We start from the raw sequence: 16,132 nt of genomic DNA on the forward strand, positions 1-16,132 counted from the left end.
AAGGGAGCCAACTATAGTTTTATTGTGTGAAAACTACAATAGCGAAACTCTTCATTTTTATACCATATACGACTTACATTAACTTCAGTGTACATGCAAAGTTTGGGGGAAATCTACCATCCAGGTATTTTTGAGGGACTGTCTCAAAATACAGGTACATTTACTTTAGGATTATATAGAAAAATGCCAATTTTTAGCACATTAAAGCAAATTATACAAATACTACAATAGACATTTTGTTCAAACTATAATATTTGAATAGTAGTACTATATTATACAATATATGTAAGAAACACAAAATTCTACCGTCTTGTTACCAAAGGGGGCATCTCAAAATGCAAAAAATTAGCAAATTTTACTATTTTTATAGAGTATTACAAAATATGACGTACACAATGGATTCACATGAAAACAGAATAAAAATATTGGAGATATTCTTAAATTTCTATGTTTTAAATTTCAAGAGCGTATGTTTATTATTTTTTCTTTAATAATATTTTTATTACCCCTTTCTTTAAGAGCTACAGATTATCATTACGTCAAAAACACACTGCAACGACGTCAACCTACCTATCAATTGCAAAATCGGTTAAAAAAATCAATTATATCAAATTGTAATTACATTTTTATACCTATAATTTCTTAATTTTGTTTAATTTTAATAATTAAGTGAAAAAAGTTGCATTAAAACAGTAAATACACTTCATTTTACTATGATGCGCGAAATATTGCGCAATGGAAACTATAGTCGGCCCCCTTAAGTGTTGAAGTTCTTTGAAAAGGATCACCCCATATTATGGCTAACCCTAACTCCAAAGGTTTTCTGGATCCACAAACCATGAAAGTGATTTGGAGTAAGAGTCCTTGTGTTATAATTATACAATATGGGTAAAAAAAATATTACAGAAACAAGTACCTGTGCTAAGTCCCTAGAAAATAAGCCGAGTGTGTGATTTATATGATGTCACTACATCTCTTGTATTAAGTATAAGATTTGATACGAGACTGGGATACTGTAGGCTGCATCCATAGTTATTTTCGCCCCATTTAATTTTCACCCTTTCACACTCGCAAACAATTTTTTTCCCCATTTTAAACTCACCCAGTCATAGTATTGTTTAAGAAATTATACCGTATTCTTTGAATTCGCCTGGTTTTAATGAGGGTAGGGCGAAAATAAAATGGGGGCAAAGATTTTCCTTTATACAGTACATGTACTTCCCTAGTACTGGATGAGTACAGTGTGAGATAAAGAATGAGAATTCAGGCCTGTTACTTAGTGATGTGTACAGAGTACAGTGTGAGATAAAATAGTAATGAGAGTTCAGACTTGTTACTTAGTAATGAGTACAGAGTACAGTGTCAGATATAAAGTGATGAGAATTCAGACTTGTTACTTAGTAATGTGTACAGAGTACAGTGTGAGATATAATAGTAATGAAATTCAGACCTGTTTCTTTAGAATAGTGTGAGATATGAAGTATTGAGAATTCACACCTTTCCTTAGTACAGTGTGAGATATAAAGTTATGAGAATCCAGGCCTTTCCTTAGTACAGTATACAGTGTGAGATAAAGTAATGAGAATTCAGACCTGTTTCTTTAGTAGATGTGAAACATAAAGTAATGAGAATTCAGACCTGTTACTTAGTAATGAGTACAGAGTACAGTGTGAGATATAAAGTGATGAGAATTCAGACCTGTTACCTAGTAATGTGTACAGAGTACAGTCTGAGATATAAAGTGATGAAAATCCTGACTTGTTACTTAGTAATGTGTACAGTGTACAGTGTGAGATATAATAGTAATGAGAATTCAGACCTGTTTCTTAGTAATGTGTACAGTGTACTGTGTGAGATATAAAGTAATTAGAATTCAAACCTGTTACTTAGTAATGTGTACAGTGTACAGTGTGAGATATAATAGTAATGAGAATTCAGACCTGTTACTTAGTAATGTGTACAGTGTACAGTGTGAGATATAAAATGATGAGAATTCAGACCTGTTACTTAGTAATGTGTACAGTGTGAGATATAATAGTAATGAGCATTCAGACCTGTTACTTAGTAATGTGTACAGATTACAGTGTGAGATACTATAGTAATGAGAACTCAGACCTGTTACTTAGTAATGTGTACAGTGTACAGTGTGAGATATAATAGTAATGAGAATTCAGACCTGTTACTTAGTAATGTGTACAGTGTACAGTGTGAGATATAATAGTAATGAGCATTCAGACCTGTTACTTAGATATAATAGTAATGAGCATTCAGACCTGTTACTTAGTAATGTGTGCAGTGTACAGTGTGAGATATAATAGTAATGAGAATTACAGTGTGAGATATAATAGTAATGAGAATTCGGACCTGTTACTTAGTAATGTGTACAGTGTACTGTGTGAGATATAAAGTAATTAGAATTCAAACCTGTTACTTAGTAATGTGTACAGTGTACAGTGTGAGATATAATAGTAATGAGAATTAAGACCTGTTACTTAGTAATGTGTACAGTGTGAGATATAATAGTAATGAGAATTAAGACCTGTTACTTAGTAATGTGTACAGAGTACAGTGTGAGATACTATAGTAATGAGAACTCAGACCTGTTACTTAGTAATGTGTACAGTGTGAGATATAATAGTAATGAGCATTCAGACCTGTTACTTAGTAATGTGTACAGATTACAGTGTGAGATACTATAGTAATGAGAACTCAGACCTGTTACTTAGTAATGTGTACAGTGTACAGTGTGAGATATAATAGTAATGAGAATTAAGACCTGTTACTTAGTAATGTGTACAGTGTACAGTGTGAGATATAATAGTAATGAGAACTCAGACCTGTTACTTAGTAATGTGTACAGTGTACAGTGTGAGATATAATAGTAATGAGAATTCAGACCTGTTCCATATTGTCCTCCCAGCCTCCATACACATCATTATCCTGTAACTTCCTGAAATCTTTCAAAGCCAGATTCACTCGAACTTTATCTCCAGGTTTAAAAAGAATTACACCGGGGTTCACAACATCTAAAGAAAAACAACACAAAATTATCATACAGTGGAATATATGTATCAGGATCTCAAATTTTGAGGGACCTAGATGAAACTTTTAAGACATCCAAGGTATAAGATATCTGGGGTTGTCCTTCAATTTCAAATCAGTAACTTTCCATATGTTCATAAATAGCTTCCATGCATAACACTTTTATTAACCATCAATGTAGTCTTTTGCACAGTTGTAACGACTTGGGCATATTTGCAATGAAATAAGAAAAACAATGTTGTTTTCATTATCATGAATAATCATAATATACTCAAGGCATTAAAAAAATTATATAATTGCCTAGTAATTGCATTTACAGTATCATGCATTCATTTAACAGTAAAATGAATGGATATAATTAGCAGCAGTCACAATGTGGTGACTCTGAGTATTCTTTTTTTCACTTAGTATAAAAAACAGCAGTAAGTTTAATTTTATAACCTACCAACAACAGGAAGATGTTCTGGGTAGTACTTCCCACCTGATGCAGTTTCTTTCATCCGTGTGTAGATGACATCAACACAGCCCTCTCCCCCCACTCTGTACACTTTACCTGTGGAGTCATTCTTCCACATAACCTTGACCCCACCGCGGTGAAACTTTTTGTCCCAGGTAACCACTTCCTGTATCCTGCCCACTTCACCTTCACCACCTGTTTACAAAAATAAATCTGTCGCTGACTCCTGAGAGACTTCGCTTTATATTTTACGTAGTGTCACTTTACTTTATAACAAAGAGGCCCAAAGGCCTTAACAGTCACCTGTGTATAATAAGTACAACATTGTAAAAGATCCCATGTACCGAGTACAGTATGTGATATTAGATGGGGGTACTTCCGTAGTAATGAGTACAGTTTGTGAAAAATTAAAGAGTTTAAAACAACTATATTCATTGTTTTGCAATTTATTATACTCAAGAGTTTGCAGTAGCTCTGGCAAGATTAAATGACTACAGTAAGACTGTTACAGGAAAACTCGTTTAGTACGAACACGGATACAGCGAATTCACGGATATAGCGAAGTTTTTCCGAGTTCCCGGCAAAATGCTTTATAAATCTTTGTAAATTTTATGGTTATAATGAACTCTGATATAACGAATTTACGGAAATAGCAAAATGATTTTGAGTCCCATTGAGATTAAATATAATGAAATTTTCATCTTTTATAACGAACTTTCAAAGATCTCAAAATTTGATGAATTGAACCGACTTAATTTTCTTTTAGCATCTGTATATAAAATTCAATTCATAATAAAACCTTAGTTATCGAAAGTATATTTTGTAATATTTGCTTCCCTAACATATTTGGTAGTAACACCTGAAGGAAAACATGCATATTGCGAATTCGCTATATACACTGTATGGTTATATGAATTCGTTATACGGATATAACGAATTAAGGATATAGCGAATCAAATTCACAGGTCCCCAGGACTTCACTATAACCGAGTTTCACTGTAATGGATAATGTGTGTTTCTATTCTGTCACAAAGGTTAAGGGCTAAAAACACAAAACTCATTGAATCATAAATAATATCCATGATATCCAACCACAAATCATACTACATGGCAAGATTTGGGTGTTAGCACTAATTCATGAAATACACAAACGACTCAAACACTCAGTTATTGCGCTAAATTTTGCATGCCCCAATTTAAGTACACATACATTATAAATAGACTGCAGACAAAGTACACTGTAAGAAGAGTACTTCTCTGATAAAAATATTAAAATCTGCCTATTTTACGCATATCATAATCTTTATCCACATCAACTGGATTAATTTTACGTGATACAAGAAAACAGCAGTTTAAGGGGGCCGACTGTGGTTTTCATTGCGCAATATTTCGCATATCATTGTAAAATGAAGCGTATTTACTGTTTTAAAGTATCTTTTTCATTTAATTAATAAAATTACAAAAAATTAAGAAATTAGAGGTTTAAATATGTAATTACAATTTGATATAACTGAATTTTTAACTGATTTTGCATCTGATAGGTCGTTCAGTGTGTTTTTAACATTATGATAAAATGATGCTCTTAAAGAAAGGCGTAATAAAAGTTTAATCAAAGAAAAAGTAATAAACATACGCTCTTGAAATTTAAAACATAGAAATATGAGAATCTCTCCATTCTTCTTATTATATTTTCATATAAATCCATTGTACCCGTCATATTTTATAGTACTCTATAAAAACAGGAGAATTCATTAATTTTTGGCATTTCAAGATGCCTCCTCTGGTAACAAGACGATAGGATTTTGTGTTTCTCACAAATAATGTACAATACAGAATTACTCATCATATGTTATAGTTTGAACAAAAAGTCTATTGTAGTATTGTTATAATTTCCTTTAAAGAGCGAAAATTGGCACTTTAATTCCGATATAATCCTATAGTAGATATACCTGTATTTTGAGACAGTCCCTTAAAAATACCTGGATGGTAGTATATAGATTTCCCTTAAAAGTTGCATGTGCACTGAAGTTAATGTAAGTTATATATGATATTAAAATGAAGAGTTTCGCTATTGTAGTTTTTACACAATAAAACCCCAGTTGGCCCCCTTAAATGTTCTCTGTGTAAGATCATTTCATATGGTTCAGTTTCAGATTGATTGATTGTTTGTTGTTTAATGCCCTCTCAAGAATTTTTCACTCATATGGAGATGCCACCACTTGCTGGTGTAGAGCTGCAAATATTTATCAATACTCAGCACTCAGGGCCATTGAGCAGTGAGGGATCTTTTTTGTACCAGCAACTATACTGCCACACGGGACCTCAGTGTATACGGTCTCATTCTCATCCAAAAGACCATGGAGTCTCCATGTCCCATGTGGGATTTGAACTTGCATTGTAAGAATCAACTCCTTGCTTGGCAATTCTAAAGCAGACCCTCTTACCACAGCACTATGTGGGGTACTAATTCAATGTGTAAATATTGGCCAAACAAATAGTGTGCAAAATTTTACTTCCTATTTTCAGAAAAACCGCATGAACATCATGTCACAGACTGCCCTAATCTTCTTTTAGAGACAGATGTTTACAAAACATGCTTTAAATATTCAACATAGATTCGGAAAATAGATGTACAATTAACAAGAGGCCCACGGGCCTTATAGGTCCCCTGAGTATTGTGTAACAACTGCCTTAACACCAGAACCCCTGACCCTGGGGCCATAAAATTCACAATTTTGGAAGAGGCACTCTTGCTCATCATAACTATGTACTTACATAGTTTATTTAATACCCAGAAGCAGAGAAGAAGATTTTCAAAGAATTAATGCATTTTTACTATATGATCAATAGAGCCCCACCCTAACACCAGAAACCCTGACCCTTGGGCCATAAAATTCACAATTTTGGAAGAGGAACTCTTGCTCAACATAACTATGTACTTACATAGTTTATTTAATACCCAGGAGCAGTGGAGAAGATTTTCAAAGAATTAATGTATTTTCTCTACTGTAAATCTGGAAATTTTTACTGTAGATAAATTTTTAGCAAATTTGCGCGTGCATTGCATTCGCAGAAATTTTTTTCTTAAAATAAAAAATCAACGTAAAGAATTTTTTTTTCTGAAAGCTGGTGTCTATTTTTAACTCAGTGAATACCGTAAATCTGGAAATTTTTGCTGTAGATAGATTTTTAGCAAATTTGCGTGTTCATTGCATTCGTAAAAATATTTTTCTTAAAAATAAATTACCAATAAGAAAATGTAAACAAAGCAGTGGTAATTCGCAAAATTTTGAAACGTAAAAATTTATCAACACCATTTTGAACCGAATTCGCAAAATAAAATCGACGTAAAAATTTCCAGATTTACGGTAGGCATCTGTAAGCACTGGTCAATTTTAAAAAGAAACCTGAGTGTTTATACTACTGTAACTACAAGCTAATTACCCGTGTGTGTAAATTGCCCTCATTATATGCAATATTGTCCGATGGTATGTCCCTTTTTAATTATTTTGCCAAGAAAGAGAGACCAGTTATTTTATCTAACCATGTATCAACACGAGCGAAAACTTGAACTCAGTGCATTTACTAGAGAGTTCCAAATGTAAACACAGCATGTAAGTTTTAGGTGAGAAAAAAACAAACGTTGAGAAAATTAGTTATATTTTTGTCTTTATTTGGATTATATTTTAGGTTAGAAGGCATACACAACCTCTAAAAGGTTTGTTATAATTAATTTAGAAGTAATTTAATGCAAATCCTTTTGTATTTTTATCTTCAAAATTGTTTCGGAGCAATTCTGCAATTTCTTGCCATGTTGCGAATATATCAGTGTATTGGTGGTATTCTAACTGTGCATACTAAATTGAAACATAAACTGATATGAATATCTTAAGTGATTTTCATTTTTAGCGCCAGTGACAATTTGCAAAATTTTGAAGCGTAAAATTTAATCAAAAGCTCTTTGACCCAAATTCGCAAAAATAAATCAACGTAAAAATTTCCAGATTTACGGTGCCCCACCCTCACACCAGAACCCCTGACCCTGGGGCCACAAAATTCAGAATTTTGGAAGAGGCACTCTTGCTCATCATAACTATGTACTTACTGTAAACGTGGAAATTTTGACGATGTGCTAATTTTGACTATTTTGACGATTTTTCTTTTCTCGTCAAAATTTACACTCGTCAAACTTCACATCATATACATAGAGTCACAACATACAAAGACTATTGTACAACATTACGCTTAATTTTCTCGGCTTTCCCCTATTAAATCTAGATCAAAGTTACTGTTAATTTCTTTAAAAAAAACATTGAATCTAAACTAGTGTATCAAATACTGCACGCGTAACTTAGCATAGTTATCACGCCGTGTTTGACCTAGTTTGTCACCTCAGGCAATTGACCGCTTATAATGAAAACAAATTACAAGAGGTCAATTTATTTAATCAAATCTTACACACTGTAGATACTAGTAGTCTGTACAAAAATTAAATTTTAGTGATACCGACGCTGCCTTTGTATCCCCGTGAATTCAAAGATACAAAACTCCTGATTAAATATTTCGTCAAAATTAACACTCGTCAATTTTCGTAAACAAGAAATCGTCAATTTTTCAACTCGTCAATATAACCACGTTTACAGTAGTTAGTTTATTTAATACCCAGAAGTAGAGAAGAAGATTTTCAAAGAATAAATGCATTTTCACTATATAACCAATAGAGCCCCGCCCTAACACCAGAACCCCTGACCCTGGGGTCATAAAATTCACAATTTTGGAAGAGGCACTCTTGCTCATCATAAATATGTGTTTGGTTAGTTTATTTAATTCCCAGGAGCAGAGAAGAAGATTTTCAAAAAATTAATGCATTTTCACTATATAATTTATATAGCCCTGCCCTAACACCAGAACCCCTGAACCTGGGGCCATAAAATTCACAATTTTGGAAGAGGCACTCTTGCTCATCATAACTATGTATTTAGTTAGTTTACTTAATACCCAGGAGCAGAGAAGAAGATTTTCAAAGAAATCATGCATTTTGACTATATTACCTATATAGCCCCGCCCTAGCACTAGAACCCCTGACCCTGGGGCCATAAAATTCACAATTTTGGAAGAGGCACTCTTGCTCATCATAACTATGTATTTAGTTAGTTTACTTAATACCCAGGAGCAGAGAAGAAGATTTTCAAAGAAATCATGCATTTTGACTATATTACCTATATAGCCCCGCCCTAGCACTAGAACCCCTGACCCTGGGGCCATGAATTTCACAATTTAGGTAGAGGACTCAGTGTTCATTACAATCATGCCAACAGTTCGACTGCTTGATGTCCAGGAATAAAGAAGAAGATTCTTAAAGATTTCATTTATTTTAGTGGTTTTGGCCCCACCCCTCAGGCCCCAGGGGGGCGGGGACCATAAAATTCTAATTTTGTTCCTCTTCACCCATAGACGCTGTATACCAAATTTGGTTGAAATTGGTTCAGTGGTTTCAGAGAAGAAGCTGAAAATGTTCAAATGTTAACACACGACAAACGACGGACGAAAACGGATAGCAATAGGTCACCTGAGTGACTCAGGTGACCTAAAAATTTCATTACCCCTGGGAGCTTTCTCTTTCAATTATAAATTTTAAGTTGATCTGCATTCATCAAAACTGTATTTTGTTTAGGGTTTAGAAGGATGATGCAATATAATTCCTCAATCTCCACTCCTGATTCAGGCATTTTGCACAAGACTGAAATTTATTCTTTTATAAGATGAATAAAGTGCCGCGCCACAGCATGATACGCCCGTCAAAAAAATTACAATTTTCTTGAACAGTTTAGGTGCAAGAAAATCACCACAACCTTGATTCTAAGATTTCGATGATTTTTCCATTCCTTAAAATATTTATCCATCCCCTGTGATGTAGGCATCAATTATAATAAATTATTACATCACTGATAGATTTCTGTGCTGGTTGTGTTAGACCTTGTCAAATGCCCGTCATCAAATTAGTCTTAACAACTTAATCTATACCAAATTAATTTTGAAAAGAAAAGGCTGGCCATCAAATGACATATGTTATAAACTGACCAGCAGTTCTTCTGTCTAATCCCCAAAGGGTGCTTAATCAGAGCGACTGAGACAGCTAGCCTTCCTACATTGAACTCATTAATTAATCTTTAACTGGATGCTTGTCTACTCATTACTACCAAGAGATGAATGGGTCTGCACTATCTACTATAAATTTTTTTTAAAAACATATAAAATACTCAAAGATTTTTTTGGGGGGTTGAGATTTAATTTCCAACAGGTTTTAATATGTAATTCATATGGACATGCTGATTCCACCCCACCCCATAAAACTAGTTTTTAAATTAATAATATTGCATAATATCAGATTAGTCTATAATGCAATATCAAATTAGTTAATTTAATTACTTTTCATCAAATTCATTTTAAAACTTAAGCTAGTCAACAAGAGCTATAGTCTATTTTTAATCAAACAGGCTTACCCATTTGCCCAATACTCAAGGGATATAGATAACACCAATGCTCTGTCAGTTAGCTCCTCGCACTCAAAATCCATTAATTTCTCTCTAATTTGACATGCAATTTTCTGTTATCAAAATTCTTCTTGACCAGTGCTTGATAATTACACTCATGGGAGAGGTAGGATTTCTCTGACATACATTATATTTGTTATAGATTGCTGTCAAGTATATGCTTTAAAAAAATAAGTATTTTCTTGATTTAACACTTTTTTAATAAGGACAGTGCAATACTCTTACATTATTTGGGATGTGTAAATGAATAGTAAAAAGACACATTTTTTTTTAAAATTTCACTTAAATTAAAGGTCACAGTGACCTTGAAATAGGTCGCGACACACCTTCTACCTAAGATGCATAAACTGGCGAAGTTTGATGATTGTAAGTCTTATGGTTTTCCTGTTATGGGCCGGAAAGAATTTTTCAATATTTGGCTATAACTTCTTAATCAAAGGTCAGAGCGACCTACTTTTTGTGTGCCACACACCTTCTACCCAAGATGCATCAGATGACAAAGTTTGATAATCCTAGGCCTAGTAGTATTAAAGTTATGAGCCGGAAACGAAAAAGCTAACAGACAGACGGACAGACGGACGGACACGAAGCCTATAACATAATACGTCCTGTCTTAAGACGGGCGTATAAAAACTATATTACTCATTAAGACCTAGGCTTGCAGAAATTTTAGTACATGTATTTACGGAGGGACTGTTTAGCTCCTGCATTGGCTTTTCAACCACCTGCTTCACTTCAATCAAAACAATTTAAAACAAAATCTTTCAAAATTTTGTTGTACCGGTAAATTAAAACCGCCTACACTAACTTGTGCATTTATGCTAAGATATAAAGCAAAATCTAATTCGGTAGCATAAAATATATTTGAGTAGTATCTAGATACAATAAGGAGGTTACCATCATCATTTTTCCATTTCCAGTGGGGTCCCCTGATTACCTCTGCCTTAGGAAACAGACCCTTGACTTCTATGGATTTACTTTGATTCCTCGGGGGCACATTAGATCTGTGGAAAAAGTAATATACAATTATGGACTCTTTTGGTGTTGAATATGGTTTGTTATTCACCAGAAAAATATCAATATTGACCAAGGCGAAGCCAAGTTGCTCAAGTAATCTATCACAGTGGCTTGCTTAGTGGCATTTACTGGCTGATTAACAGCAATGTTTTCAATTCATAAATATTCAGTGGACATAAATATATCCAGTATATAAACATTTGATCTCCTATAATGACCAACCCTTTCTTTGGGAGACCATGATTTAAATAAACACAGTATCTGAGGATGCTTGCAATTAATTATCACTTATCATGAACCTTGCTTTTCTTCAGGAATTTTGAACACATTTTCACATTATTTTCTCATGAAATAAAATCTTTGATCCCAATTTGTGACCAACCCTACCACTGGGGGCATTGTTTTAAACAAACTAGAGTTTAAACTACTGTATACAGGGTTATTTGCATAGTGTTTCATTTTACCCCTATCATACTTACATACTATTTTCCCTAGCATTTTTGATTTGTCCAAAGTTGCATGGCTAAAAGAAATGATGCTAACCTAATTTTAATTTAACCACTTGCAATGAAGACAAAAGGGGCAAATATAAAACAGGTGCAAAATTTCCTTGTTCAGAAAAGTTTTACACAAGTTTCATCTTTTTTGTATCAGTGGTTCATGAGAAGATATTATTTTCAACATATGATCAAAGACATCCATGGATGCTTTGTGCAAATTTGAATGAAATTAGTCCATTGGATCTCATTCTGATGAAGAAACTGAAAATGTAAAAAATTAAATATGTTGGTTTCCAAAGTAAGAGGTACAATTGTGAAACATGAAAGCACTAGGACCACCTGTTCAAACATTATGGACAAGGATAAGATTTGAAAGGTAGGGTCAAAGGGTCAAAGTTGTTAGTTTCTAAAGAAAGTTCTTGCCACAAGGATTATATATGTGAAGTATGAAATCCATAGCCCTAACCATTCAAAAGTTATGTTGGCCATAACTTTTGAATGGTTAGGGCTATGGGTTAAAGTAGGTCAAACTCCTTGGTACTTCTTGGTATCGAATGAAAGGTCTTGTAACAAGGATTAAATATGGGACGAACAAGAAATCTGTGAGCCAATGCTCACTAGTAATACCCCCGCTCTGATGTAAATAAACAACTATCATGTTAATTTACACAAGTTCAATTACAGGCAGATGCACAGAAAAATATGAAGTTGACATCAGATTCATTTCAAAATTAATCCCACCATATGACTTGCCTTGACAAAGAGTGTACTAAAATTAAGCATCTGCTATGAATAGTTAATGAGAAAAATGAGAAAACTGCAACGAAAATTTGTTATGCATGAAACGGACAGACAAACAGGAAGTTGACATCGGGTTTGAACAAAAATGAATCCAAACGTATGGCATGCCTCAGAGAAGATTGTGTTAAAATTTCAAGCATCTGCGATAAGTAGTTCCTGAAAAAACAAGCATCTACAATAAGTAGTTGTTGAGAAAACTGCGACGAAAATTTGTTCTGTATGAAAGGGACAGACACACAGACAAACAGGATGTTAACATCAGATATGAACAAAAATGAATCCCACCATATGGCATGCTTCAGAAAAGATTGTGTTAAAATTTCAAGCATCTGTGATGAGTGGTTGTTGAGAAAACTGCAACGAAAATTTGTTATGTATGAAATGGAAAGACATACAGACAAAGAGTAAGTTGGCATTGGAATGTATCCCAACGTATGGCATGCCTCAGAGAAGATTGTGTTAAAATTTCAAGCATCTGTGATGAGTACTTGCTGAGAAAACTGAGACAAAAATTTGTTATGGATGAAAGGGACAGACGCACAGACAAACAAGAAGTTGACCTCAGATTTCAACAAAAATACATCCCAACGTATGGCATGCCTTGGAGAAGATTGTGTTAAAATTTCAAGCACCTGCGATGAGTAGTTGCTGAGAAAACTGAGACGAAAATTTTTTACGTACAAAATGGATAGACGTACAAACAAACAGGAAGTTGACATTGGATTTAAATAAAAATGTATTCCACGGTATAGCATGCCTCAGAGAAGATTGTGTTAAAATTTCAAGCATCTGTGATGAGTAGTTGCTGAGAAAACTGCGACGAAAATTTGTTACGGACGGACATACGGACACACAGCTACACAGACAGCTGGACCGACAGACAGACAGACACACAAGGGTAAAACAGTATACCCCCCTCTCCTTCGGAGCAGGGGTATAATGAAAGCCCTAGCTATAACCCTTCAAAAGTCATGGTCAAGTTTGTTTTTAAAAGTAAGAAAAGCTCCAAGGTCAACAGGTCAAAGATGTTGGTAATCAATAAAAGATCTTCTCATAAGGATTACAAATGTGAAGTATGAAAGCCCTAGCCCTTACCGTTTAAAGGTGCATGGACACAGATTTGAAGTTAATATTTTCTGAATAATATTATGACATATATTTCAATAGCATTTCACACAAAAATAAATTATAAATTTTATTTCATCTAAAAAATATTGAAACTTCAAATTTTTAGACGGGTTTGGTTGACACATCCTTGCACTTTCAAAAATGTTAATTCTATTCTTAATACTTAGGAAAAGTGGCAATCTTGTTGCGTATAAATGAAAAGCATTAAAACTTTAATCCAGAAAATTCAGAGTAGAAATGGTCGAAAGCAAAACACACACACAGTATATTGTCATTCCGTGCAGTTGTGGTGAGCAGACTTTAACAATTGAACACACCCGGTGAATCGTAAACATCAACAATAACAGAACTCGTGCACTGTTTACAAAAACTGTTTCACCGTTGTGATCAATTTGCTAAACTCTGTACACAACACTCAGCTCATAATGACGATACTTGTGAAGGAGTTTTGCTTTCTAACATTTCTACTCTGAATATGATTATTTTTCTGGATTAAAATCTTAATATTTTTCATTAATACTAGAGATGTCAAATCGGTCAATTTTTAATACTCGGTTACTCGGACGTTTTTCCGATCGAGTACCCGGGTACTCGGTAAAAGTGTAAATAGATATGAACAAGTTAATTGATAACTGTAAAACATTGTAAACTCTTGTAAAAATAAAACCGATGGGAGGTTACCTGCAAATGCGTTGTAACAATTATGACCACTTTGTACCCGACGAAATTTAATCTAACATTTTTGTTTTAAAGTTCAAATTATTTATCAGATAAATACGAGAAATAAAATCATAAATGGTTCACAATGTTTTTGTTTTAAAAATAATCTGTTCCGTAATTGTAGTGTAACTCTTTACAAATTGGTGCGTTTGACGTCCAAGTGATAAGTTGTCAGAGCTACATGTACGGTATAAACTTGATCAAGTTATCCTATAACAATGCGGATTAAAGCGGATTTATACGATCTTCGTACACTTTTTGATCCTAGATTTCATAGAATTACGATACGGTATGTTGTGGTGGAGCAACGATGGACATAATATTTTTAAAGCATTTGCCTTCAAGCATTTGCATTAATTGGCAGGTAATCAAACGCATCCATATCAACAATCGCACATGCAATGTCGTCTGTCTCTTTCCCCGAGAATTTAGGGCTTCTTGGAGAAATGACAAAATCATTAAATTTATTTATATATAATGGACTTTAAACGATGTTCAATGAAAACAAACAATTAAAGCAAACTAAACATAAGGGTAGAAGACAGTCGAAGGTGAGAAAAGCCAGGTAGGTACATCAGGTGTTTGGTCACGATAATTACTGTATAAACACTGCCACAGGCGATAACCATGATAACGGTCATTTAGAGGCGTAGGAAACCCTACTTACTGTATGTACAAGCGCAATGAACATTTTACGTTTTAAAAGCGACGCATTAATGCATTAATAAATAAGCTTAGAAATATTTAAAAATATACATCCGAGTAACCGAGTAGCGATTTTAGTATTCGATACTAGGACGTTCGATCGAGTACCCGGTTAACCGGGTACTCGTTGACATCCCTAATTAATACACACCAAAATTGGCACTTTTTCCTAGGATTGAGAATAAAGTAAAATTTGTGAGAGTGCACGGATGTGTCACTCAAACCCATCCAAAAATTTAAAGTTTCAATAACTTTTGGTGGAAATAAAATTATTAATTTATTTTTGTGTGAAATGGCATAGAAATATATAAGTCGTGATATTAAATAGGAAATATTAACTTCAAATCTATGTCCATGCACCTTTAAAAGTTATATCCAAGATTAAAGTTTTTTAAAGTGCATGAATCTCCAAGGTCTTTGTCTCGCTAATCAAGAGTCAATGACTATCTCGCGAAAATAAGGTGTCGCGAAAATTAAATGATCTACAGTACCATTTAAATATTATGGTTAAAGTTTGGAATTTTTTTTTAGAAAAAGTGAGTCAAACTCCAAGGTCAAAGTCAAAAGGTCAAATTTGGTGAAGCCCAAAGAAAAGTCTTGTCACAAGGAATATACATGTGAAATATGAAAGTCATAGCTCCACTATTATAAAATCAAAAGTTATGAGCAAGGTTCAAGTTTTTGTGGACAAACAGACAGACAGACAAAAACTATACACCCCTGAATCTTTGATTACAGTGGCATAAAAAAATTATCAATTTTGTAACAATGAAGATGACTGACAATGCACAAATTTAGATCAGAAATGTGCCTCAAACTTTTTTCTTTTGTACAAATTATTGATCAGCTTAAAATTTTGAAAAAATGAAATGTTGGTATTTACCCTCTAGATGATTCTGTTTCAAGTCGAACAAACCCATGGCCTGTATCATGCCTGTCACCCATATAACACAGGTTACATAGGTTTACTTCATCACAGTTGGTACATTTCCATCGTATACCTTTCAGCGGTGTGTCCTTACAACCCTGACATGTAACCTTGTCATGTACAATTCCTAATGAAAGGAAACTAACAATTGTTGGATATACAAACTTAATTAAAAATAAATATTTAAGAAATAAGGTATCATTTTAAAACATCTATCGGGATATAAATACAGATTGGTCACAAGATTAAATTCCATAAATCATGAAGGGCTTTATGATGA

The 16,132-nt window shown here is 33.8% G+C and overlaps 1 protein-coding gene across 1 annotated transcript in view; it reads right to left on the minus strand.

Moving 5' to 3' along the window:
* LOC134234275 (E3 ubiquitin-protein ligase MIB2-like) overlaps nucleotides 1-16,132 on the minus strand; it is a 54,894-nt gene that overhangs the window by 36,318 nt on the left and 2,444 nt on the right. The window contains exons 3-6 of the mRNA XM_062716325.1: nucleotides 15,808-15,979; nucleotides 10,951-11,057; nucleotides 3,488-3,694; nucleotides 2,899-3,026 (exon numbers count right to left, since the gene is read on the minus strand). Coding sequence (XP_062572309.1) covers nucleotides 2,899-3,026; nucleotides 3,488-3,694; nucleotides 10,951-11,057; nucleotides 15,808-15,979 — 614 coding nt within the window. The remainder of the gene's footprint in view (nucleotides 1-2,898; nucleotides 3,027-3,487; nucleotides 3,695-10,950; nucleotides 11,058-15,807; nucleotides 15,980-16,132) is intronic.

The sequence above is a fragment of the Saccostrea cucullata genome, unplaced genomic scaffold, assembly GCF_032062105.1.
Source record: "Saccostrea cucullata isolate Sc308-1 unplaced genomic scaffold, CSIRO_AGI_Scuc_v1 ctg165, whole genome shotgun sequence".
Classification (NCBI taxonomy): Eukaryota; Metazoa; Mollusca; class Bivalvia; order Ostreida; family Ostreidae; genus Saccostrea; species Saccostrea cuccullata.